The 26,489-nt window shown below is 37.5% G+C and overlaps 1 protein-coding gene across 1 annotated transcript in view; it reads left to right on the forward strand.

Moving 5' to 3' along the window:
- The window catches only part of RELN (reelin), a 532,400-nt gene that overhangs the window by 304,826 nt on the left and 201,085 nt on the right, over window positions 1–26,489 (forward strand). Inside the window, exons 10-11 of the mRNA XM_042915885.1 lie at window positions 1,249–1,489; window positions 19,552–19,697. Coding sequence (XP_042771819.1) covers window positions 1,249–1,489; window positions 19,552–19,697 — 387 coding nt within the window. The remainder of the gene's footprint in view (window positions 1–1,248; window positions 1,490–19,551; window positions 19,698–26,489) is intronic.

Consider the following 26,489-nt stretch of genomic DNA (forward strand, 5'->3'; position numbering starts at 1 on the left):
TGGATGACGTTGTGAAGAATTATAGAGCAATTAGTTTTCATGGAAAATCTCACATTCATATAGACAAAACAAATAAAAATGTATATGATTATTAGAAATAAAACAATACCAGGCAAAGACTTATAAAACAACATACAGTGGTCTCTGATAGAAAATTTCAAGGTAAGAATCAAAATTAAGAAAATACTTTTATTGTTTTTTCTCATTTTTTTAGTATCAAATAAAATAAACTGTGAGATTATTTGAATTATTGAACATTTAGTGTCTACCACATGAAAAACACTGTGCTGGGAACACTTTTTTTTGTAGGCACCATAGAAGCGTGTGCCATTTTCTCTTCCATTATTCCTTACTGGCTTACTTGAATGCACTCAGTGTCTGCCTTTTGTTAAAAGTAAAGCTCTCCAACATAAGGGAAGGGAAGCAAAAATAATATAAAAACAGGGAAGGGGACAAAACAGAAGAGACTCTTAAATATGGAGAACAAACAGAGGGTTACTGGAGGGGTTGTGGGAGGGGGATGGGCTAAATGGGTAGAGGACATTAGGGAATCTACTCCTGAAATCATTGTTGCACAATATGCTAACTAATTTGGATGTAAATTAAAAATAATTTTTTTAAATTAAAGCTCTCCATAGTTTGGCTATGCTAGAATGTATTATGCTAAGCAAAATAATTCAATCAGAGAAAGACGAATACCATATGACTTCACGTGTATGTGGAATTTAAGAAACAAAACAGATGAACATATGGGAGGGAGGGGGAAAAAAGAGAAGAGAAGAGAAACAAACCACGAGAGACTCTTCATGATAGAGAACAAACTAAGGGTTGATGGAGGGCAGTGGGTGGGGGGGATGGGTATCAGCCGAGCACTTGTGATGAGCACTGGGTGCTGTCTGTGAGTGATGAATCTCTGAACTCTCCTGAAACCAACCTTGCACTGTATGTTAACTAACTCAAAATAAAATTTAAAGAAAGTAAAGCCCTTGAAGACATTTGATGTTAAAACTGTCATCACTTAATATGGACATCTTAATCATCAGCGTATCCCAAAAGATTTAAGGGCTGTGGGAATAATGAGTATTTAATCTGTAATATATATAATGTTGAGATAATGAAACTACAATCTTAATTTAAAAAACTGATCTATAAGAAAGAAAAAAAATGGATACTGTTGAACTTTATGTTTCATTTATTATATGGCACTCTATTGTATGGCACCAATTCCCATCTCACCATCTGTTCCAGAGCCCCTTCCAACATCAGCACAATCATCCATATCCTCTACCTTCCTGAAGACGCCAAAGGGGAGAACGTCCAGTTTCAGTGGAAGCAGGAAAGTCTGCATGTAGGCGAGGTGTATGAAGCCTGCTGGGCCTTAGATAACATCCTGATCATCAACTCAGCTCACAGACAAGTCATTTTAGAAGACAGTCTTGATCCAGTAGACACCGGCAACTGGCTTTTTTTCCCAGGAGCTACAGTTAAGGTTTGAGCTCTTTTTTGTTTCTTCTCCTCCACTCTAAGACCTAAAGCTTATTAATAAATCAAATCAAAGATAGCTATTCTTACCAAATCCATTGGTAAAGGAATAGGTAATATTCTTATTTATGTTACCTTCTCTTTTAAGGATGGGGAGTCATTGGTACAAAAACATTCACTTACTCATCCATTTAATAAGTATCTTTGAGGACTCACTGTGCCATGTCCTTGGCTGAGCCTAGAGAATATAACCACAGAAAGGCAGATATGTTTTTTCCCTTCATGTGGTTGTCAACTTAGTGGAGGTAGTTAGATATGTCAACATACACATATAAAACAGCATAATTTCCATGATTTGCTGGGAAAGTTAGAGTGCCCTGGAAGTACAATATACAATACCAAACCCAGACTCAAGCAATTAGGAAAGCATTCCAGATAGGGAATCTAAGCAGAGGTCAAAAGGTAATTTGGATTTGGCCAGGTGGGAGGAATAGTGTTTCTAAAATCAGAAATCTCATACATAAAAACTGGGCAGTGAGAGCACAAAGCAAAAGTCTTAGACAATGTTCAAAATAGTTGTCTAATATTTTGAGTCGAGACTTGGATTAGTTGAGTCTGGAGACGTGGCCAGTGACAAAACCTTGAAGGTCTTGCAAGCTGCTATAGAGTTTGAACTTTATCTTGGATGTGTTAGGGAGTCACTGAATTGCTTTTTTTAAATATATACCTTTTTATTTGATTTTTTAAAATATACTTTTGAGGATGGAGGATGGAATGGATGGGAGAATGTACATGTAGGGAGACCACGTAGGAAGCTTGTAACAGAAGTCCAGTGGGAGATCATGTTGGCCAGACTTAGGGGAGAATGTGGATGGATTTCAGAGATTTTTAGGAGAGAGAATGGAGAAGATTGGGAACCAATTGAGATGATGAGGGAATAGCAGGTGTCGAGGACAAGATTTGGGCAGCTGGGCGGATGGAGGTGCCATTCATGGAAACAAGAAACAGAGAAGGAGAAGCAGGCTCACAGAAGTTGAATTCACTATGGAATGTTGATCTTCTTTTTTAATTGAGATATATTTGATATATAATATGGCAGTTTCAGGTGTGCAATATAATGAGTTAATATTTGCATATTTTGCAAAGTGATCATCATAATAAGGTTTGTTAACATCCATCAGCTCACATAGTTACAAAATTTCCTTTTTGTAATGAGAACTTTTAAGATCTATTCTCTTAGCAACTTTCAACTATACAACACGGTATTATTAACTATAGTCAGTCTGCTGTACATTGTAGACATGTTGATCTTGATAACCCTGAGGACAGGCAAGAAGAAATATAAGTTGGGAATTTAGATAAAGCTATCAGGAACTCAGAGGAAGTTTGGCAATTATCAGCCTTTTGAATAGAAATTGAAGTCATGGGCTTGCCTGCCCAGGGTATGTGGAACAAAAACTTGTGCCTAGGTGATTATCAAGAATGCCATTAGACCCCTGACTGGACCCTCTCAAGTTTCCAATATATTAAAATAAAATGCAAATAAAGCTTAGAGAATTTTTTTAAATGTGACTCACTGGCACAAAAAAATCTTGTGCTGTGGGAGGAGGTGAGATCACAGGAGTAAAAGCAAGTAGAATATAAACATCTAAGATGCACACCTCCTTTTTCAAATTCTAGAAAAAAGATTCAAAACTATTTAGAAACCCTTCAACACAGGAAGTCCCCTGACACAATAACTTCTTGTTTAACAGATCAAACGCTAGGCATTTTACTTTCAGTTGGTGAAGCCACACAATTGACTGACATTAGGAACAGACATCCTCCTTGCTCAGTATGGGAAAACACCCAGTAAACTGTATGGAAATTCCTTCTGACAAAGACTCTAAAACTTTGGTCCCTTTACAAAGAGTCCATGGATTCCTTTCATGTGGATGTAGAAAAGAACCTTTGTAAAGATATCCCATGTCATATCCCACTACCACTTGATTAAGAAGGATTTCTGTTGACGTTGTTCAACATTGGCAAGAAGACACGAAAACCCAGGAAACACATGGAGACCTAAGGTCCTGGGATTCACATCCTTTTCCTATGATGATCATTTATCACTTCGACTCAGTAGCCTTTACTGTAGAAATGCAATTTTTTTGCCTTGTTTTATAAGCTGTTATACTAATCTAATTAGCCATTCAGTTTCTTAATCGTTTGTATTGTATCCCACCCATGATAAAAATGCATGAAATGTGGTTTTGCTTCAGTAGTGATGTTCGATTATATTACAAGTTTGTGTGGGTTATAGTTTTGCTTTGTGGTCCATCATCCTACTCCCAAACTTACCATTCACACATTTGAGACTTGACCAGTGACCTACGAAAAAAACCACTGTAGTAATGATATGTATCATGCTCTTTGACTTGGCTATCAGGTAGAAATTTTTCTCTGATGTTTCTTTCTGAAAACTCTTTTTAAAACTAAGAATTGTCATTTTAAATAATCTGCATATCTATGCTTTTGCTTTCTGGCTCAAACATCTGAGCATGAAAAAAAATGCTTTTGCTGGGTGATGTGAAGTTCTAGACATAAAAACTTTATATAAACTGTATGAAATTTCTTCATTAAATACGGCTCCTTGGGGCGCCTGGATGGTTCAGTCAGTTAAGCATCTGACTTCAGCTCAGGTCATGATCTCATGGTTTGTGGGTTCAAGCCCCGTGTCAGGCTCTGTGCTGACAGGTCAGAGCCTGGAGCCTGCTTTGGATTCTGTCTCTCTCTCTCTCTTTCTCTCTCTCTGCCTCTCCACTGCTTACACACTCTCTCTCTCTCTCTCTCTCTCTCTCTCTCTCTTTCTCAAAAATAGACATTTAAAAAAATTTAAATATTGCTCATTTACTTACTCTGAAATGAAAACTGAATACAAACACTTAAAAAGCATAAGCATATCTCCATGTTCCTGTTGAACCAGGGCATGTTGTAAACATTGCTTTACTTTGGACTTTAAGTTTTGAGGATTATGTTTGTTTGCTTGCTCTATTTACATATTATCTTTTCTGTGTTCAGTAAAAGTTTCCAAGATGTTTACATCTTAACTAAATTAAAGAGTGAGCCTAACAGCAATTGAGAAAGTATGCTTAATTACAAAATGATTTAGTTAAGGAAAAAATGTCCATGTATATATATATATATATATATATATATATATATATATATATATATATATCCTCTCATATAATTTTATCTTTATAAACGTGTTAGAGCAGGTGCTATATTAGCTCCATTTTACAGACGTGGAAAGTGGACATAGAGGTGTTGAGTAACGTGTCCAAAATATCCTTCTCACCCATGGGAGAGCCAGGATTCAAATATAGGAATCTTACTTAATCTTGATTTCAGTCACCACATAGCTTTGCTCTTACAGGTCATAAATATAAAGTGGCGTGATTCTGTTTGTACCAGGTTTCTTCTCCACATCCATTAGTTAAATTATCTGCCCATTTTCTTCCCTATCACTCTCTGACTATAGGTTAAAAGATTCTTACCCTATTTCTTCATCTTGCTCCAGCTTTATTCCATTTGTAGTGCATGTTCCTTTCTCCAGATGACTGATTTTTATACATTAGAATTTGGTAAATTCAGCCCAAGCACTGGTCTCTTTCTTCTCTTCCACACTGTAACAGTTGATTTCATGTTCATAGTCCTAGCTATTGGTCCATCACAGGTATTGACTGCTGACCTAGAGTGAACTTAGGGGATGGGAGTATTAAAATGTCTTCCTTATGGAAGCAAGAGGCATTTGCCGTAATCTGTATGGGAGGTGAAATAGCATAAGAATGGTGGCATGATCACAAAAGAAAAATCGACAGTCTCATGGCAGCGGCCTGCCTGTGACAAAGGTGTTAAGAGACAAGGGTCATACAAATGGATGCCACTGACAAAAATTCCTGCATCATTCTTTCATAGAAATGCCATGACGATGCTCCCCCCATCCTCAATACCTTTGATGGCCTCGTGTTTGGACCTAGAGGATGCTCCCTAGCGTGTTAATTCAAGGCCCTTTCCGATCTAGGTCCGGCCTAACTTCTCATCCTTGTCTCCTGCTCCTCTGTGCTCCAGCCTCATACAGTACTGCATTTCATGCTCCCACACTTCAAACCTACTTTTCCACGGTTATTTTTTCTCTGCCTAGTAATTCCCAGCATCCTTAAGGACCCAGTTCCAGTGTCATTGTCTGTGTGAACTTTTGCATAGTAATGTCTCCCTCCTCTCTGTGTTTGTGTAACTATTAGATTGAACAAGCAGGAGGTGGGGTTGGAGGCTGGCTTTGGAAAACAAGTACCTCTGTGTCCCCCAGTGACCATTCAGATTCAGTCTGACAGCTTCTTTATCTCTGCCCTCTTTGTGGGTTCCAAGACTGCTGATAGACCAAATAAGTCATCCAATCACTTTAGTCTCCAAAGCAGTCTCAGTTCAATCACAGATATGATCAGTTTACTATTGTAATCTAAGCTCCAAGCTTCATCTGTAGCTTTTCCCCTCCTCCAGCTTAGGTATGCTGCAAGGGGGATGGAGGTGGTGATCAGCTCCTTCTCCTTCCTCACCACCCTCATGAGTTTCGGCCTCTGAACCCTCCAGGGCTGGGTCTGCAGGAAGGAGAAGAGGCAAGAGGCAGATATTGTTAGAAGCTGGAATCAACTGCTTTCTTGGCCTAGCAAGAAATCAAAGATGGCTCTCTCATCAGTCTACCTTTGGGCTCTTTGGAAATCTCCCCACTCCTCACTAATGCTGGGGAATCTCTCACCTGCCTTTCTTCAATCCATGTCTCATGTCTGCGTGCATTTTCAGCCACTGGGCCTCTGGCTAATGACTACAACCTCTTTCTACTGTCACCTCTCCAGGGAGCCATTTGGGGGAGGATCTTAGAAAAACTAAGATCTTGTGTCCATGGGCCCAAGCCTACTCTATAGTAAATACTCACCTTGGATCAGTGATTGGGAGGAGAGTTATTATTTCTAAGCACAGCCCTCTTCCCCAGCCATCTTCCAGGCAGCTCCAGGCACTAGTCCAAGCCCATACAGTATACTGTCCAAGTGCTTTCCTCAAGGTCCAATGCCCCACGTTTGAGGAGAGAAGAAGGTACCCTCCTCCCCTGATACAGTCATGGATGGGACCCGCAGTTTACCTCCAACCCTCTCTAAAGAAATCCTCTCTGCTGTCCAGCTTCCTACTCACGTTAACTTCGAGCTTGTATACCTGCAATGTGAGTGAGTGACTAAGCCCTTTTACCACCTCTTTCACTAGCCACTAGGGTGGCTCAGTCGGTTAAGCGTCTGACTTCAGCTCAGGTCATGATCTCACGGTCTGTGAGTTCGGGCCCCGTGTCGGGCTCTGTGCTGACAGCTCAGGGCCTGGAGCCTGCTTTGGATTCTGTGTCTCCCTCTCCCTCTGCCCCTCCCTGCTCATGCTCTGTCTCTGTCAAAAATAAATAAACATTAAAAAAAAAATAAGAATGTGAAGTAGTTGCCACCTATTTTCTTGGGTCCTCAAGATACAAAACTAGTTCCATTTCAATATCCTGTTACATGGGACATATACCTCTATGAAAGAATTGATAACATTGCTTTCCAGTTATTTATGTTTCTGTCTCCTTGGTTAGAAAGTTAGCTTCTTAAGATCAGGGACTATTTCAACCATTTTTGAATCTCCAGTGTTTGGCACGTGATGGATTGTGTTAGATGTTAACTGAATGAATAAAAAGCTGGAAAAATACCAAGATCTAGTTACGAATATGAATTCGTATTCAATTCTAGTTATGTATGAATTCTGGTTACTAAATGAATTTCGTATTCAATAATGACTTGAAGGCAGCTGAAGATACTGTGAATGGAACTAGAGACAGTACAACTGTTAAGAAAGTGGGCTTAACTATATGGGTTCAAGTCTTGGCTTTACCATTTATTAGCCATGTGTTTGGGGGCAACTTATTTAACCTCTCAGTTCCTCAGTGTCCTCATCTGAAACAGGGATAATAATAGTATTCACCCCCAAGCTGTGATGATTAAGTAAGAAAATACATATAAAACTCTTAGAACAGTCGTTGGCACATAGAAAGTGTTTAAAAAATATGTCTTCTTTATTGAAACTTTGAGAATAAGCTCCACAGGATGTGAATATAGAGGAAAATATGTAGAAGGCAAAGGATTGAGCCAATGGCTCTGATAATGAGGATGGAGGAAAAATAGGATAGAAAAATATAGACCTCACAAATTATGTCATCCTTATATGTCACTGAAGTACTATCAGAATAAATACATTAAAATGATTAGGTTGAACACAAGTGTTGCCCATATATGTAAGCTTTGGCAGACAAAATAAATGGTTTCCAGTGGAATTAAATTTCAGTACCATTGATGTGATTGGAATTATTAATAGTTTTTTTAAGTTTATTTATTTATTTTGAAAGAGAGCATGAGTGTATGAGAGGGGGAGGGGGAGAGAGAGAATCCCAAGCAGGCTCCACACTGTCAGCACAGAGCCCAATGCAGGGCTCAAACTCATGAACTGTGAGATTGTGACCTGAGCTGAAATCAAAAGTCGGATGCTTAACTGACTGAGCCACCCAGGCTCTTCAATAGTAGGTTTGATTTTTTAAACACTATGGTTCATAAAACAAGGGAATAAAAGTAGTGAGTATGTAAACTGTCTAGCTGATGATTTTGAAAATAATGTTTGGGAGTGTCAGGTCAAATAGGAAAGATGAGAATGATTCACATTCTCAGTACATATTTGTCTTCTTTAGATTTTTTTTTTTTAGTTTCTTTGGGAATATTTAATTCATTTCATCTGAGCCTGTTCTTATTTATCTCAAGTAGGGCAGAATGATACAAGACCAAATAGAGTAATTAACTTAAGGAGTTTATGTGATCTGGAGAATTGCAATTATAGATCACCAGTTTAAATCTGTCCTGGGTTGGTAGAAGGCCATTACCATCTGTTGGCTCTTTAGTAATTAATATGAAATAGATGTGTAACAGTATTGGCTTTTAATATAAAATCTGGCCTAATATTTGTTGTGCTTTTTGATTCGGCATTGGTAAGCTGCAAGAGGTTATGGAATTAATATGTTCTCCCTATACATCTTTCTCTATTTTTCCTCCATTCTCTTTCCAAGTTCATGGCCTTGCCTGACTCATCTTCCAATGTTTTTCCAGAAGTCTTGCCCATGTGGAAGAAAAAGCACACCACATTCTTATGCTTCTAATTACCATCATGATGTTTTATTTCCCGCAAATCCCTAAGCAGCCCTTTGTTCATGACCAAGTAGGTGGGGCTCTAAATGCCAATAAATACAGTGCTGCAAGTTAAAAAGCTCCCCAGAACACCACCCTCATTAGCAATCTCCCAGAGTAAGCAGATCATGGACTCCTAAGGCAAGCTGACTGAACCCACTCAGTATTGAATCACCTGTCTTAATTATTGGTTAAGATTATTTTGCCTTCATTTACAGAATATTGCATCCCTTTTCAGCTTTTACAGATGATTTCTAGAATAATCAAGAATTGTCAGTTGTTCCTATTCAAAAGATACAGAGGACACTCTACCAGTTCATCTGCAGTTGCTGGAAAAACTATCACTACCACGGCTGCCATCATATGGCATTGCCTCTCTCTGGCAGGTGGCTTTGGGTGTTTGTGCCACATTCCTCATGCCTGAAGCATGGGAACGATCAATCTTAGGGCAGCTTCTGGTGCTCCAGCCCTACAACAGTGGTCTTGGTTTTGCCATCAAGGTTTAAGGGAAATGAACCGATTTTTTAGCCCTTTCCATTTAAGACCTATAGTATCAAGGATCAGCATTTCACCTTGGGTAGGACTCTCGTATCCAGGAATGATACTTACACTAGCATGGATACTAGATCGTAATACATAATAATAGTAACCCTATGATGGTAAATCGTAGTAGCAACAATAATAGGAGTGGTAGTGATGATGGCATTAGGTAGTAATGATGGAGTAAGGAGTGGCATTTCATGAATGCTTCTTAGGTGCCAGAACTATGAGGAAGGCCTTATCATCCAAGTTTTAAATCTATAGTAGAGGGGCGCCTGGGTGGCTCAGTCGGTTGAGTGTCCAACTTCGGCTCAGGTCATGATCTCACAGTTCGTGGGTTTGAGCCTCGCATCAGGCTCTGTGCTGACCGCTTGCTCAGAGCCTGGAGCCTGCTTCAGATTCTGTGTCTCCTACTCTCTCTGCTCCTCCCCCGTTCATGCTTTGTCTCACTCTGTTTCTCAAAAATAAATAAATGTAAAAAAAAAATTTTTTTAATAAATCTATAGTAGATAAACACAGGGTGTCTGTAAATGGAGGGCTAGCACTCCCATTTTCCTTAGTCACTCTTGAAACATCTGGACAAATCCACCAAAGTCATCTCTTTCCAGCTCCTCAAACATACATCCTGCAATTTGAGAACATCCTTAATTTCACGTTCAAAGAGAAACACTAAATGTAAGTTTTTGATGGACCAGCCTGGAGCTGCTGCAGCCTCCTTTCCGAAACTCACTGTCAAAGAGAAGGGCCCAGACATCAAGGAAGTGCTCAGAGGAGAACCCAGGGACAAAGGATGAGGAAAGAGCTGTGAGCAAGTTTTTTGGTTTTGTTTTTTTTTCCTTCTGTTTTCTCGTGTTTTAATAGTACCCCATGAAAGCAAAGTCTCCAAATGAATCTCTATACCATGGAGGTGGATAGTAGTCAAGCAGGAGCTTCATTTTGTTTGTTTACCCTTATCTTTGATGGCAGCCAAAATTTGTATTTTGAAGGCATGAATCATTTGTGACTCTTTGGTATCTGTGTACGTGTGTGTGTGAGAGTGTCTGTGTGTGTGTGGGGGGGGGTGTGTGTTTTGCTCACTCACCATTAATAAATGTTTATATCTGCTCAGCTGGCCTGGTTACTCTCATCTTGCAAAGGCATAAATCACTGGCTTCTGTCAACTCTGGAATTGACCCACAGATTAAATGCAGATCGCTGTCAGATAGGTGCTATTCCCCATATTTTTTATTTTTAAAAAATCTTCCCACTCTGATTGCTGTGCCTGAACCTGCTAATCTTTCTCTATTTATTACCCTAGTTCATTGTGTGGATAGCAAAGGATTCCAGATTACTCCTTCTCCACATTTATGTCAACTTGTGGTGAGAAGTAAATCAATGTTAAATGTCATAGACTCTGTTCTGAAGGTTTGTCCTTTAGAATAGGCTGTGATTTGATCCCATGTATTTAAAAGAAATTTTCTTAAAAAGTAATCTTTTTACTTTTTTGAATTTATGCCAGGGATTTAGAGTTATTAAGTATACAGAATTTAGAAAGGCCATACGTTAATCTTTTCTCTATTACAACTTACATTTAGACAGATTGCCTCCTCTTTACTATATCTACTGTTGATAAATATGCAATAATAATGACAATTTTCCTGTTTAACAAACACCAAAGGCCCTAATGAAGACAAGAGCCATTAGGTAAATCAACAACCCATTAAGGAGAAACATCAAGTCTGAACAGGAGAGTCTATTAATTTTCTTATAGGTCGTGTACGTTAAGCATTTGCCAAATTCATTGTCCCAGTGGACGCTAGGCAAATCTCCAGTCCTGAATAAGAATTGGAGCTTTCATTCTGAGATTCTGCTGTCACCTAACACTTTTGCCACAAATTGTTGTATTGTTAATGGAGAATAAAGGTCATTATGTCCAAATTATGAAAAAATGTAAATTAATTTGTCTGAAAATTTAAAGTCTTAATACAATTTGAGGCTAATGAAAACAAATCTAAGACAAATGGCAGAAGGAATGATCACACTTAAAGCAGAATTCACTTTTAAAATCTGCATTTTGGGGGATATGTGCCCCTGGCAGATCGATACCTGCCTACTATAATGCCCAAGTTGTCTTCCAGAAATTAAGCACTCCAGAAAAAGTTTTCAAAAATCTAGTCAATGATTTAGTTTTTTAGAGTACAAGGACAAACAGGAGGAAATCAGATAAGCTTTCCAGAAATGTGCTTTGCAAGTCACTGTGCTGGAAACTATCTGGTGTGTAACTTGAGGGATTTGAGTCCCGGCTCTCTAATGAGGATAAACCTGAGCTCAGTAAGACTTGTGGCTAGTCCATGTTCCCATGTCTTTTTCCATTAAGAATCGGAATGTTAACTATGACTTTCTGGCTAGATTCCAGCTTGGTTAATTGCATGCTGTCTACCTAAATTCCCTTTGCCTGGGATGTTCTTCACTTTGGATTGCGTTGCTCTTATTGTCATGTTTCCCCCAAGAGGTGGATGCATGACATTGTAGAATGAGCCAGAATATAATTTGTCAAGCTAATAAGAGTACTTTGGGGATGAAGGGTTAAACATAAGTAGTGTGCTTTTCACAATTTCCCTCCAATGCTGCCTATTTGTACAGTAATTAATGTGGAATAGCATTAGTGAAACATGGAATTGAGCCAAATCACCATGACAAGGGTGGCAATAACACAGACTCCAGTAATTTTGATAAATTCTACCGAAAATAACTATTCAAACAAATCTCAAGAGCCTCCCTGACTGATGCACCCTTTATTTTGTTTGTTTGTTTTGGTCTGAAGCTGACATATTTAATCGCTAATTAATTAAAGTAAGGTTTGTTAAGTGAATGAATGAAAATGGGGGCAATTTGCTGATTTCCTGAGATTCACTAGTCTTTAGTAGGCATGCTACCTACAGTATCTCATCTAATCCTCACAATTACTCCCATTTCACAGATGAAAAAACAGCCAGAGAGGCCAAATGGATTCCCCAAGATCAAACCATTTTAGTTTTCGCAGCCAAGTATGTTTTACTATAAAGCCAGCCCTTTTCATTCCTTAGTCTCTTGCAGCCTCCCACGTTGTGCCTGGCATCCTCGGCCTTAATTTGAGAAGGCAAGTCTGAAAACCTCAGACCCTGTGAAACTCAAGTTGATCCCCACAGACAAGGTTAACAACTGCCCTATGGAATTTTACATTGTTATTCTTACTCTCATTACTCCAATTCAAATCTGTCACTATTGCCATTTTAGAGTTGTCATAACTATTGCCAAGTAATTATACACTTGTCACAAAATATACCATAAATCGAATCTTTATGAATCTTGGTACGAAGTGGTTCAAATGTGAATGCTGAACGAATCCAGAAAATAATGAGAAAAAAAATACTCTTTAAGCTCCCTAAAATTCACTCACCATGGTTGAATCTATTGTGTTGACTAGAGAAAATGCACTTCAGCCCTCCTGCACCTGGACTGTGTTCATGGCCAAGTTTTTGGTTTTTTAACTGGCATTAAATTACCTAGAAATTGAATGTGTGGAAAATGACAGAAATTCATTTTGGCTCATGAGAGAAATCATTCTTTTCCTATTTTGATTTTTTAAATACAGCATGAAAGTCTGTACCTTTAAAGACAATTGAACCAGGATGTAGAAAATATGTATTTCTATGTGATAATAGCTATAGCACAGTGAAAGGCTTAGGAAACACAATGATGTGCAGGCTGTAAGTCAGTCACTTTCTAATCACTCAGTCACACATCTCACTTTAATCCAGAAACTCCTATACCAATATATTTTATTTCCAGCCAGGCTTTGGCTAATTTATGACTCTGCCAACAATGCCATTTTAATTAATTTTATTCATCTTATTTCTCTTTCCTCTGCTCCTCACATCTCATCTATTTGCATTGCCTAGATTTTAATTAAAAAACCTCTCCTCTCTAAGGAGCAATCTGAAGTGGCAAAAATAATCACTTAAAATATTACAGTCATTAAAAAATTGGCTGTGGTGGAAGCCATGCATTTTCAATTTTCCTACAAATGATGTTTTAGCTTCCTTTTAAAGTGCACTTTGTATCTGAATTGTCTGCCACCAGCCAGCTTGGCTATCAAAAATGGTCTTCCAGCTGGGTGGGCTGAGTGACAACTCCTTAATGGAGGAAATGGATGGCTCTCTGCTCATGTGGAGGGGAAGCCATACCAGGCAGATTTCATTCCATCTGCCACCAGCTCTCTGCAAGCTGGCATTGCCCAAATGCCCAATATACTCATTCCAAAGAAAAGGGTATCGTCAAAAAAATAAATTGTAACGCTACAGATGCCTGAAAGAATCATGGGGGGCCATTAGACCCTAGGGAGGTAATATTAAGAGGTGCCTCAGTGTTCATCTTTGACGAAAACCTAATTAAACTATGGTGGGGGCGATTGCAAGTCCTTTTACAAGTACAGAGGTGAAGTCATTACCATTTTCAGCAGAGTATAGGCAGCAACCTTAGAAAAATGCTATCCTGAATTGTGGCCAAGGACTTGTTATATTGAGGAATTTGCACTGATGTTTCCTGTTGATGCTTTTCTGAATGGCAAATTCTTGTCACTTAGCTACACTGTGTTCTGCTTTTCAAGTAAAGGAAACCCATTTAACTGCAAAGTAGGAAAGTAGTTTCGTTTGACAAATACAAACAAATAAGGACTATATTTAAGGGATTTTTAAAAATTGGGGCTCTCTAGGGGCACCTGGGTGGCTCAGTCGGTTAAGTGTCCGACTTCGGCTCAGGTCATGATCTTGTGGTCCGTGAGTTCGAGCCCCGCTTCGGGCTCTGTGCAGACAGCTCAGAGCCTGGAGCCTGTTTCAGATTCTGTGTCTCCCTCTCTATCTGTCCCTCCCCTGCTCATGCTCTGTCTCTCTCTCTCTCTGTCTCAAAAATAAATAAACGTTAAAAAATTTTAAAAAAAAATTGGGGATCTCTAGTACTTAGAAGTATAAAGTATATGCCATTGATCAGTGCTAAAATAGTGACACAAAGTAAAAATAATTATAATTAATATCATAATTAATGTACCTTATGAGGGCTAGACATAGAAATGTTTAGAGCCATCTTCAGAACTTATACTTTTATTTTGCCCCAAATACATGCTTAGTTACCTGATATATAGTCACCATAAGTCAGTCAAAAGCTATGACTCAAGAAATAAAATTTTATGATTGTTTGCTCAAAAAAAATCTGATACATTTTTAGTATACTCAGAGTACTCCTGAATTCCAAAATATTCTTGTTTTTATCATTTCAAGAGCTCATGTATTTCACAAAGTTAGACATTCTACTTTCCTTTGAACTTGTTTAGATTTTTATTGTTATTGCATATAAATGACATGAGTTTGAATAGATGCTGAACAAGAACAGCTGGGTATTAAAATCACTGAAAGCAATTTCCTGAAATTCTTTTCATACTTTCAATGTGCATTTTGCTTGGATCTTAAACATAATATACTGATAATATACAATGCAAGTTCTTCCGTAAGAAAAGTGGCAACAAGTATCTTGCATTATTAAATTTTCCTGTCCTTGGAGAATTTTTGGTAATCTGCCAAAATTTGGAGGACTTTTAAAGTTCTAATTGATGGTTCTATCTGCTCTTAAAGTGAATGAATGTTGCAGTATTTTTACCATATGATATTGTGGGTCATATTCTTTCACATTTTACTAACGGTTTTAAGTTGATCTGAAGAATTTTAATGACTATTCTAATGAGAAACACAATTAAAAATAGATTTAAATATGTTTCCATTTCTCTATCACCTACTGCTAAGAGTATGGAATATAATATCTTATTTTTGGCAAAAATATATATTCAGAAATAAAATAGTGATTATTTTATACCAACAGAAGTTTTAAAAACACACTTCCACATGCAATATTACTTGTGCTTCTAACAACATCTGTAGGGAATAGATATTATTGATACTACTCTATAGCTTGAGAAACTGAGGCCTAGAGGGGTAACGGACTTATGCAAAATGCGTAGCTATTAAGTAGAGTAAATGTATTTGAACACACCTTCTGATTCCCTTCCTCAAACTCCTTGAGGATGGATAGTAACTGAGTTTTCATTCTTTGCCATCTTGATTGTGTTTGGTTTCTAGTATTTTGTTCTTTTCCAACTTTCATCTCCTCAATTCATGTAAGTGCTGAATTAATTAAGGTAGATTTTAGGGGAGGGTTCAAGTAACCCCATAACCAAGGAGGCCATGAATTCCTGTCCAGAAGCAGAGATGCCGTATCAAACAAGCAGAGGTCCAGGGATTCTATCCCAATCCAAATGCATTCAGGCATAAATTCTTAGTTTGGAGAATATCTTGGAAACCAGGCCTATTCTAAGATTTTGAGCCCCTGTGACCAATCCTAAAATAGAAATCACATGAAACTCTAACTTGCCTTGTAACTGATTTAGGAATCCTCAGAATGAGAACCCTAAACTGTCCCTCTGCCTTTCACAGGATTCTTTTTTTTTCTTGATGTTTATTTCATTTTGAGAGAGAGAGAGAGAGAGAGAGAGAGAGCGCACAAGCAGGGAGGGGCAGGGAGAGAGGGAGATACAGAATCCAAAACAGGCTCCAGGCTCCAAGTTATCAGCACAGAACCTAATGCGGGGATCGAACCCATGAACCGTGAGATCATGACCTGAGCCGAAGTCGGACAATTAACCAACTGAGCCACTCAGGCACACCTCCCCTCCTTTCACAGGATTCTTAAGTACAGGGTCAGTATACAGTCAAATTCTCAGGCCCATCCCTGCCCATTCCTGCTCAGATGGCTCAGGAATGCACCAGTTTCACACAAACTATCCTCTATTTTATAGGCCAAATTACCTTGCTGGTTGGCATTACCCTCACTCCAAACTTTGAACACATTGGGTTCTGCTCACAATGGCAGAGGCAAAAATTGTGTCTTGCTGTCCTCAGCACAGTGGGGAGTCGAGGAGCCATCCGTTGCCGTGTGTGTGTGTGTGTGTGTGTGTGTGTGTGTGTGTGTGTGTGCGCGTGCGCGTGTGTGTGTGTGTGTGTGTGTGTGTGTGTTCTGTGCATCTCCAGGCCCTACTGCCCAGAAAATGACAGCCCCATCATGCTAAGAACTAGGGGAGGTTGGGCTGCCTCCTGCTGGGTTGTGGCTGTTTACTTTGCATGTGTCACAACCCTTTTTTTGGTAACATGTTGCAGCACTAAGACTATGAAGAAGAGAATATTCAAAGATCAGTACTTCTTCTCTACACCCAGAGGACTTTGGGCCTATTTAGGAAGGGAGAAAAGAGCTAACTGTGAATCTTCTCTTAAACCTGACAGACAGGATTAGGAGATTTGCAGTGCAAAGGCTAACACTATTAGAAACCACTGCCCTGTTTGTTTGGATTTAGATTTGGCATTATTATTCTTTTACTACAAGTTGTTAAAAAACAGCTCCTTCCCTATTGAAATAATAAAACTATGCTAAAAACTATACCATTGTATCCTTCATGGAAACTTGCCAAAGACAGATTCTACTAGTTATTATATCCTATCATAGTAGCATGAAAATTGATTAACGTTCAATTAAGGTATTACTATTTTTTTTAAATTGCTTTATTTATTCTTGATGTGATAAATATTACATGTGTTTCATATGCTGGCACTACTGTAATTACAGTGTCAAAAATGTATATTTGGTAGATAATTTTCAATAATTATATAATTATAAATGGTCTATTCAACTACCAAATGTATTTCATAACAGCAAAATAACTAACAAAAAGATCCTTTAAAATTATTTCTATTTTTCTAAAACAACTGATTTTACTTTTTTGAAATAAGTTTAACAATATGCAGTTAAACAATATCTAGTTTTGTCACGACTCTTTTAACCTCAATTTTCCAACTCAGCTAAATTAAAATATATATCAAATACCTTAATAATATAAATTTTTGAAGAGTAGCAAAACAACTATTTGTAACACGGAGTCTTAAAATATTAACAAACAATTCTGAAGCAAATGGAACCAAAATTTAAATAATTAAATTGATATTTAGCCAGTAATGACCAAGGTTTCATGTTAAGTGATCACTCTTTTTATTGTGTAAATTGTAACGAAATTACTCTGTGTTCATATACAAAGATGTTTCATGTATGGCTTTTCCTTAGACAATGACTAAATGTGTCCTTTGCACTGATACCAGAGTCCTTATATTAATTCCAGATAAACATACATGACAGTTGTTCAGGATTCCAGAATGTGAAGATAATTGTGAAAAACGTTATTTAGAGTTCAGTGGATTTATTAGGAAAGTAATCTTTTTCTAGTTAGCATTTGGGGTCTTTACAGGATAAGAGTAGTAGATTCTTGAGTTTTGCCTTTGACAGTTTCTGTTTACTGTTAAATAAACTGAACCCTAGTTTTGATTGGTTTGTGTGGGTTAAGGATCACATATAATGAGCTCAGTTTAGCATCCATGAATAATGTGTATTCACTGTGGTGGAAGAAGATTCTCAGGCAGGTGATGCATGCTATACATTACAGTATGATCTAAGATGATGACAAGCTCTGTGAGTGAGCCTTATGTGTTAGCGCTGTGAAATGACTTCCCCAAGATCAGATGCTCTGAATCTCTTGAACTTCTGGAAAGCTTCTGGAAGCTTTATTTACTCTTTCAGTAGAGTACTCTGATTCTTCCCTCAATTGATTTTATCAGCCATAGCCAGTTTAATTACCATAAAACATTTCTTTGCATACATTACTCCCTTATTTTAGGACACCACTGCCCAACAGAATATGATAGAGATCTCTTAGACCACTACTTGAGATTTTACTCTTAGTCTCCAGTCCAATTCTCCAAATCTTGCCTACTTATCACTTTTGTTGTTCATTCATATGTGTCATTCAACTTGGATCTTTTTCTGTCCTTTAAAGCAAGTTGAGGACCTGTTCATCCATGAAGCCTATGCATTTAGACCAGCCCTGGACAGTGATTCGTACCTTGTCTCATTCATTAGCATTTACCATCTGCTTTCTAGCATTGAGAAATATCTCTGGTATCTCTCAATGAGACTGGGATTTTTTGAGAGTCAAGACTATGTATTATTATACTTCATTATAAACTCCTTTCTCCAATGCCTTCCTTAATACCTTCTACATAGTGAGTTCTCCATAAAAGATTAATTGATTACTTGAAAAGACATAGCCCATATAATTCATTCATTCATTTGTTGAATTATTCAACAAATATTTTTTAATTCTGACTATAAGGCAAGCATTGTATTTACAGCAAGAAACAAAATGGACATTATCCCTGCTCTGTAGAACTTAGAGTCGCTGGACCCAATATTTTCTGTCCAATTACTTTCCTTCGTTTCTATTTCATTTTCAGAATATATAAAGCCTAAAAGAATGTTTGATCTTTCTTTTATTAGTATTTCTGTAATATGACTTACTACCAAAAAGTAGTTATTAAAAACTTACATTTTTTAAAAACTAAACATTCAGTTTTCTCAGAGTTTGATCTTACCTTTGACTATTCACTTTAAGCTGAAAAACTATAGGGTAAAAAATATCACAAGAAATACTTTGTTTTTAAATTTTTTGTAAACCTTGTGCTCTTTGGGAGAATAACAAAGATTTTGATTTCCCAGCTCCTTATTGTAAGCATCACACACTACTTATGTCTTGTCAGAAACTTTTACTCAAAAGGTAGCTGAGAATATACGATCATATCAGGGATTACTTTGACCTTTTCTGTATTCCCTGTTTTGATTAGCTGGCTTTTCTACTCACATTCCATTTACAGACAAATTGTGAAAGGTGTGAATGGCAAGCCAGAAATATATAGAATATTGAAAAGGTCAGTGTGATTTAGCCCATAAGCACGGTATTGAAAATATATGACAAGTCATTATCACACTTAATTCCCATGACAAGGACTGGGCGAAGATGGGAAATTATGCCAATTAAAATATTCTTGTTTCATACTGAAGACTGGAGTGGCAAAGCTCAAATAGCCTCTTGACTCCTTTTTTGTGATAACTTAATAAGTTAGAAAGAAATTGTAATTGAATTAAATAAGACAAAAAAAGAGGTAACAAGCTCTTCTGATTTGAGAGTCCATCATAGAGGGAATAGTATAATGACTTCTCTAAAAACTCTAATTATACATGAGTAAGACAGATACAGCTACAAAACCAATTCAACAGCCACCCCATGTTCTCTTTTCATCTACAGCATAGCTGTCAGTCAGATGGGAATTCCATTTATTTCCATGGAAATGAAGGCAGTGAGTTCAATTTTGCCACCACCCGGGATGTAGATCTTTCTACAGAAGATATTCAAGAGCAGTGGTCAGAAGAATTTGAGAGCCAGCCTACAGGGTAAGTAATTGCTATCTCCCATGCTGTGCATAGCACTTATATTTATTCCACTGGACATATTTTAAATGCATATTACTCAATAGCAAAAGCATAGTTAAATTAGTGCTGATTATTCTTATCATAGGACAAATGGGTCACACTTGTCCTAAGCATTCTTTATTAAATAATCAACTATTTTTATGTGTATTGAAATTTTATAATTGCAAATACCTTTTAACTTCAGCTGAATGCTTCTATCTCATTTTTCATTTATTCAGCTTTTACTGGGACTAAGTCTTTTTCATTGTGTATAGGATACAAAATCTTTCCACTGCTGTTACATTGAGACTTGCAGTTGTCTTCCTGGAGCCGGAGATTTATAGATGCTGCTACCTGATTTTCTGTGGAATGTGGTTTTGGTCTATAAAAATAGTTTAGGGAGTAAAATTTATCTTTGAAAGATTTTTAAAAAAGGAATATGGGACTGACGAAGAAGAAGAAAGCTAAAACAATGAGGGAGGTTTGGTGGTGGTATTTTCTGGCCATTCTGAGCTGTGTGCCTTCTTCTGGGTCTTGTGTCCCTAAGATAGTTCCTATTAATTGAGGAGCATATTCCCGGAAGTTAAAGTTGAAAAAAGTTAGTAGGTTAAGAGAATCTAAATTTATAAGGTAGTGTGAGTAGGAAGGAAATTCTAGAAGTGTTTTTTTTTTTTCAGTAAACACATGTGATCAGGTCCTTATTGTTTAGTGTATATTTTCTAAGACTATGATGGAGATGAATGAAGTTAACATAAAGTATAATTCTATAATGAATATAAAATAGCAATAATTTAACTGTTAACTTTGAGAAACTTTTTCCAGAACACAACATTTGAGGTGGTCGTGTCTCTCTGATTTCAACAAATAAAATCAAAACCAGATGGAACCAAAAGGCAAGAAGTGCCCAAGAGTGCAAGAAGGCCATGGCTCTCTTGGGTTCCGTGCCTCCCATGCATTGCCCGGGAGTGCATTCAGACCCAACAGGATAGAAATCTGGCTAGCAGCCTGAGCTGCCACTGCCCCTGTGACCTTTTGCTGCCACATCAGGGTCTTTCGCTATTGAAAGCTAGATTTCTGCTGTGGCTCTTCACTGCCTCAGGGAAGTCCAGCCTGTGGGGCAGGCCAGGTATGCCTCTGAGGGAGATTCACACTTTAAGGGAGCCAATTCCTTCAGAGCCTAGCAGTGATGGTCAGGCCCTTCAGTCCATAAAGCTTCCTGGCACCGTTGAAGTTCCATGTCTAGTGTGACTTCGGTTTCTCCTTGAGGGACCCACACCTACTGTTCACCTATTTCATCTACATCTACATTTCATCTCCCCCAGGAGATCCCCCAGGAGATCTCTCTTTCTGATTCCTGATACAAAAGACCAATTCAAAACCCTTTCCTGGTTATGGAGGTTGACTGCCTATAAGAGAATCCCGAATCTTGAAGCACAAGACACTCATTGACCCTCACTTGTCCATCTCTCCAAGCTAATATCATCCATGCAGTAGTGATGAGTCATCCCCTTCATTGGATGTCCCCCACATCCCCTGGGGACTCCAGTGGTTCCCAGTGATACCCAGCCCCATATAAAATTTATTTTTATTTTTTTAAAGTTAATTTATATATTTTGAGAAAGAGAGAGAGCATAAGTGGAGGGGGGTGGAATGCAGAAAGAGAGGGAGAGAGAGAATCTCAAGAAAGCTCTGCGCTGTCAGCAGAACCCATTGTGGGGCTCAATTCCACGAACCATGAGATGGTGACCTGAGTCAAAATTGAGAGTTGGACGCTTAACCGACTGAGCCACCCAGGTGCTCCGATAAAATTTATTTCTTTATTATTTTTTTAGTGTTTATTTATTTTTGAGAGAGAGAAAGACAGAGCACCAGAGGGGAAGGGGCAGAGAGAGAGAAGGAGGCACAGAATCGGAAACAGGCTCCAGGCACCGAGCTGTGAGCACAGAGCCTGACAGGGGGCTCAAACTCATGAACTGTGAGGTCATGACCTGAGCATAAGTCAGATGCTCAACTGACTGAGTTCCCCAGGTGCCCCTCAAGATGTTTTTAATTATGACCTTCATACCCATCTATCCCCTATCCCACCATCCTCTCTTTCTATTTTTTTTCAGCTTGTTGCATCATCAAAATCATTTATAAGAGAACAAAAGAAAAGCTTTTTTGAATGGATTAATGGTCCATCCAGTAATCACCTAGTAATATAACTGAAGATTTAGTACAAACAGAAAACCATGAATAAGGCTTAGAAAGGAATTGATTTTATATAAGAAGAAACCCAGTATATCTTAGAAAATTACTCTACAAGTGCAGAGACATAGCTAGCAAAAAATTACTCCAATTAACAGAGCAGACATTCTGTTTTCACAGAGTACTGGTGATATAAGAGAATTTGTGGTTAAACCAAATCATTCACCCCCCCCCCAAAACAAAAAGAACCAAAAGTATTTATGCTTGAAAAAAGAACTAAAGTGGGGCACCTGGTGGCTCAGTCAGTTAAGTGTCCAACTCTTGGTTTCAGCTTGGGTCATGATCCTACAGTTTATGAGTTCAGGCCCCACATCAGTCTCCATCCTGACGGTGTGGACCTGCTTGGGATTCTCTCTATTCCTCTCTCTCTGCCCCTTCCCTGCTATCTCTCTCTGTCTCTCTCAAAAATAAGTAAATAAACTTAAAACAATTTAAAGAAAAAGGAGCTCAAGTCAGTACAGACACAGAAGAACATCAGAACAAATTCCATCCACTCAGTGACTCAGGTGGTTTCAATTATGCTCTTTGGCCACTTCTCAGTATTGTGATATATCAGAGTTTTTGGTCACAGTTAAAAGGCTAATACTTTCAGGCCTTGGCATTGTCAGCAGATCTCTGTTCCAATAACAAAATAATGTGCTTGATAAAAGCACCTGTGCCACCCTAATTGGTATACAATTAATTCATCCAGGTTCTAAAAATAGTACATGATTCTAGCAACTACATCTTAGGATTATTTGCAGCTTTTCCCCTAGGATATCAGGCCACACCCCCCAGATTTCCCTTATTTATGCTCTCATCTGGTGGCCCAGTCATCCCACTTGGCATTATGTTATAAAGGCATAAAAGGATAATGAGAGGATCTAGTGTTTTCTGTGGTTGCAGTGATGATAAAAATGCTGGTTTAGTCCTGTGTATGTGTGTGTGTGTGTGTGTGTCCCCCCATGTCCCCTCTCTGCATTCACCCACTCCCAAATGGCTTTATTGGTCTAGGAAAGAATGCTGTCATGATAGTTTTTAATCATAGCTTCAGGAAAGAAATCCTGTCACAAAATCAAATTAATGTGACATATTTTTACCTAGGGTAAGAACTGACAAAGAAAACCAGATTAGGAATTTGGGAGTGAAATCTTGATGTGTTTTGTTTAACCAGCCAGGTTTACTAAATATTTGTCTCATTCTTCAACTCAATCATTATCACCCACACTGACAATTTATCATTACTGGCCCACATGCTAAAATAGAAAACTTAGATAGTAAATTAGAATTGATTGAGCTGTCTAGCTTTGAGGTCACTTGTTTTAAAAACTAAAAAATTAAAGAATAAATAAGTTAATTAAATTGTTAACCCACATATAATATTTGCACATCTATTAACTGTGTTTTTCTTCCATAAGAATTGTGAAAGAGAAAAATGAATATGTGGTCCTCTCTAATAATTTCAAAACACTTCATAAGAAAGAAAAGAAAGCCACCATCATTACGACTATTTTTGGAGTCCACTTTCCCAAATATTCCTGTTTTCCTACCATTTGAGTCCAGCTATTTGATTTCACATCACAAAGAGGCAAGAGCTGTTTGCCTCTCATATCTCAAAGCTGCCCTAAATCCAGTGTTGATAGGTTTATTTTTTTAAATGGGATCTTGAAGGTTTTTTTCTCCTTTTCCTAAAGAAGACACATCTGTTACTTCAGCAAGAGAGAAATTTTAATGAGTATACTGATAATTTATGTGAGTCTTTCTGAACTTTGGCGTCACTTTACAAACACATCATTTAATTAGCAACTACCATATTTCACCTAGCTGAGACTGCCTTTAGGTGGGAGGGAGCTTTGTAGAAAAACACACTGCTATAATATAGATTTTGTATACTTTTCTTTTATCCCAAATGCAAACATTGTATGTTTTTACTATTGAAATACCTTTTAAAAAACCCTGTTTCATTGTTGTCACTACAGTATTCATGTTAAAGAGGAACTCCACAAATGTAATGAATATTCAAATACTGAATCATCTATATGAGACATATCTACATGTCTCAAGTCCTTAGAGATTACAGAAAATGAGCAAACATCTATAATGACACTATAAAATAAGAAAATGTGCCTAATTGGGTCAGGAATTATAAAGGATTGTACAAAAAGAGAGAGAGAAGAGGAAAAGATCTGATGGAAGGAGGAAACTATAGCCCCAAACGCATGTTGGATAAGACACTAAAAAAGATGTCTCACCAGTGCTCTGGGACACAGATGCTGGACACAGGAATCAGGACGGGGCTCTGAGGCACTGCTGTAGCGACTGCCAAGAAGGTGAGCCCCTCAATACACCTACTTCCAAAGGGAGGCTTTTCTGCTCCCAGGAACAAGCAATGAATGTGGACAGTTGGAATGGAGAGGCAGGGCAATTCAGGTGACTGGAAATCTCAAGGAGAATGGAGGCCTCTCATTGTAGTCCCCCCTAAAGGTCCATCTGCCCCAATCTGTGGCCATTTTTACACCAAAATGAAAAAAAATAATAGCAGATACAAATATAAGCAAATGATCTAAAATGAACAAATCTTAGGAAAATCACCTCCATTTAAAAAAATCATCAAACTGAAGAACTAAGGTTTGAGAAAATAGAAGTAGCAGAATAAACAAATGGAGATTTTATAAGAAGCATAATTAATATCCTCAAAGGGATAGGAGAGCATACTGCATTTGAGGAATTAAAACAGATTTTATGAGGAAATAATAGAGATGTGAGAAATGAAAGTATATGATTGTTAAAACAAATTTAATGGATTTTCTTCTCCACTGAATATCAGCATAGGCATAGCTGAAGAACAAATTAATGAGCTATAAATTTGAGTCTTGAAATTTATCCAAAACTTATGGCCACTGGATATCAGAAAAAAAGATGTAAAATATAGGAGAGAAATTGGCTCTTCTGATGTTAGAAAAACAGGAATTCCTGAAAGAAAGGTCAGAGAGAATAGATGGAATGTAATATTCAAAGATATTATTGAAGTTGCCAAGATTGAAAAAAGAATAAAGAAAAGACATAGTTCCTGTGAATGAAATGTTTAGCAAGATAAATGGGAAAATGGCCAGTCCTAGAGCACCAGGAAGAAACTTCAGAACACTGTTGCAGAAACCCAAAAAGCTTCTAAATGAGCTTCATCATACTTTTCTTGGTAGCACTAAGCTCAAGTTTAAAAAAATGAAGAAGTTATCTAGTTCTGAAAAAATTATTCAGAACATAAAATTCTTCTCCAATTATCATACAAGTAATTAGGGAAAAACAAAAATCTTTTCACTGCTATATATATATATATATATATATATATATATATATATATCTACCTACCTCATGGTGACCGTGTTTTTTGTAAATAACCAAAAAACCTACAGTAGAAACACAGAAAATAAAGAGAATAATCCTGAAATAACATAACACTGAAAAAAAACCATCAAACCACAAAAGAAGAGACCAACAGAAGAATAAAGCAACAGAGAAGAACTATAAAAACAACCAGAAAACAAATAACAGAATGACAATAATAAGTACATACCTATCAATAATTACTTTAAATGCAAAAGGACTAAATGCTCCAGTCCAAAGACATACAGTGGCTGAGTGCATAAAAAAAAATAGTAATAAGACGTTTTATATGCTGCCTAAAAGAGACTTTGGATACAGAGACACACACAGACTGAAAGTGAAGGGATAGAAAAAGATATTCTTATGTACTCAATATAGCAGCACCTAAATATATAAAGCAAAATATTAACAGACATAAAGGGAATAATTGGCAGCAATACAATAAAAGTAGGAGACTCTAATACCCCACTTACCTCAATGTCATTCAGACAGAAAATCAATAGAAAGCATTGGCCTTAAACAACACATTAGACCAGATGGACTGAATGATACACATAAAACATTTCATCCAAAAACTGAAGAATACACACTTTTTTCAGGTACACATGGGACATTCACCAGGATGGGTCATATGTTAGTCCACAAAACAAGTTTCAGTAAATTCAAGAAGACTGAAATCATATCAAGCATCTTTTCTAACCATAAAAATATGAAACTTGAAATCAACTACATGAACAAAACAGGAAAAAACATAAACACAGGAAGACTAAGTAGTTACTAAATAACCAATGGGTCAATGAAGGAAAGAGAACATCAAAAAATACTTTGAAACAAATGAAAATGGAAATACAACTTTTCAAAATCTATGTGATACATCAAAAGCAGTTCTAAGAAGGAAGTTCATAGTGATACAGCCTACCTCAAGGAACAAAAATAATTCCAAATAAGTAATCTAACTTTATACCTAAAGAACTAGAGAAGGAAGAAGAAAGCCCAAAATTAGTTAAAAAAAAAAGAAAATAATAGAGTAGAAATAAATGAAATAGAGACACACACACCCCAAAAAACATAGAAAAGATCAATGCAACTAAAAGCTAGTTCTTTGAAAAGATAAAACCAATAAACTTCTAGCTAGAATCATCAAGAAAAAGAGAAGACCCAAAT

The sequence above is a fragment of the Panthera leo genome, chromosome A2, assembly GCF_018350215.1.
Source record: "Panthera leo isolate Ple1 chromosome A2, P.leo_Ple1_pat1.1, whole genome shotgun sequence".
Classification (NCBI taxonomy): domain Eukaryota; kingdom Metazoa; phylum Chordata; class Mammalia; order Carnivora; family Felidae; genus Panthera; species Panthera leo.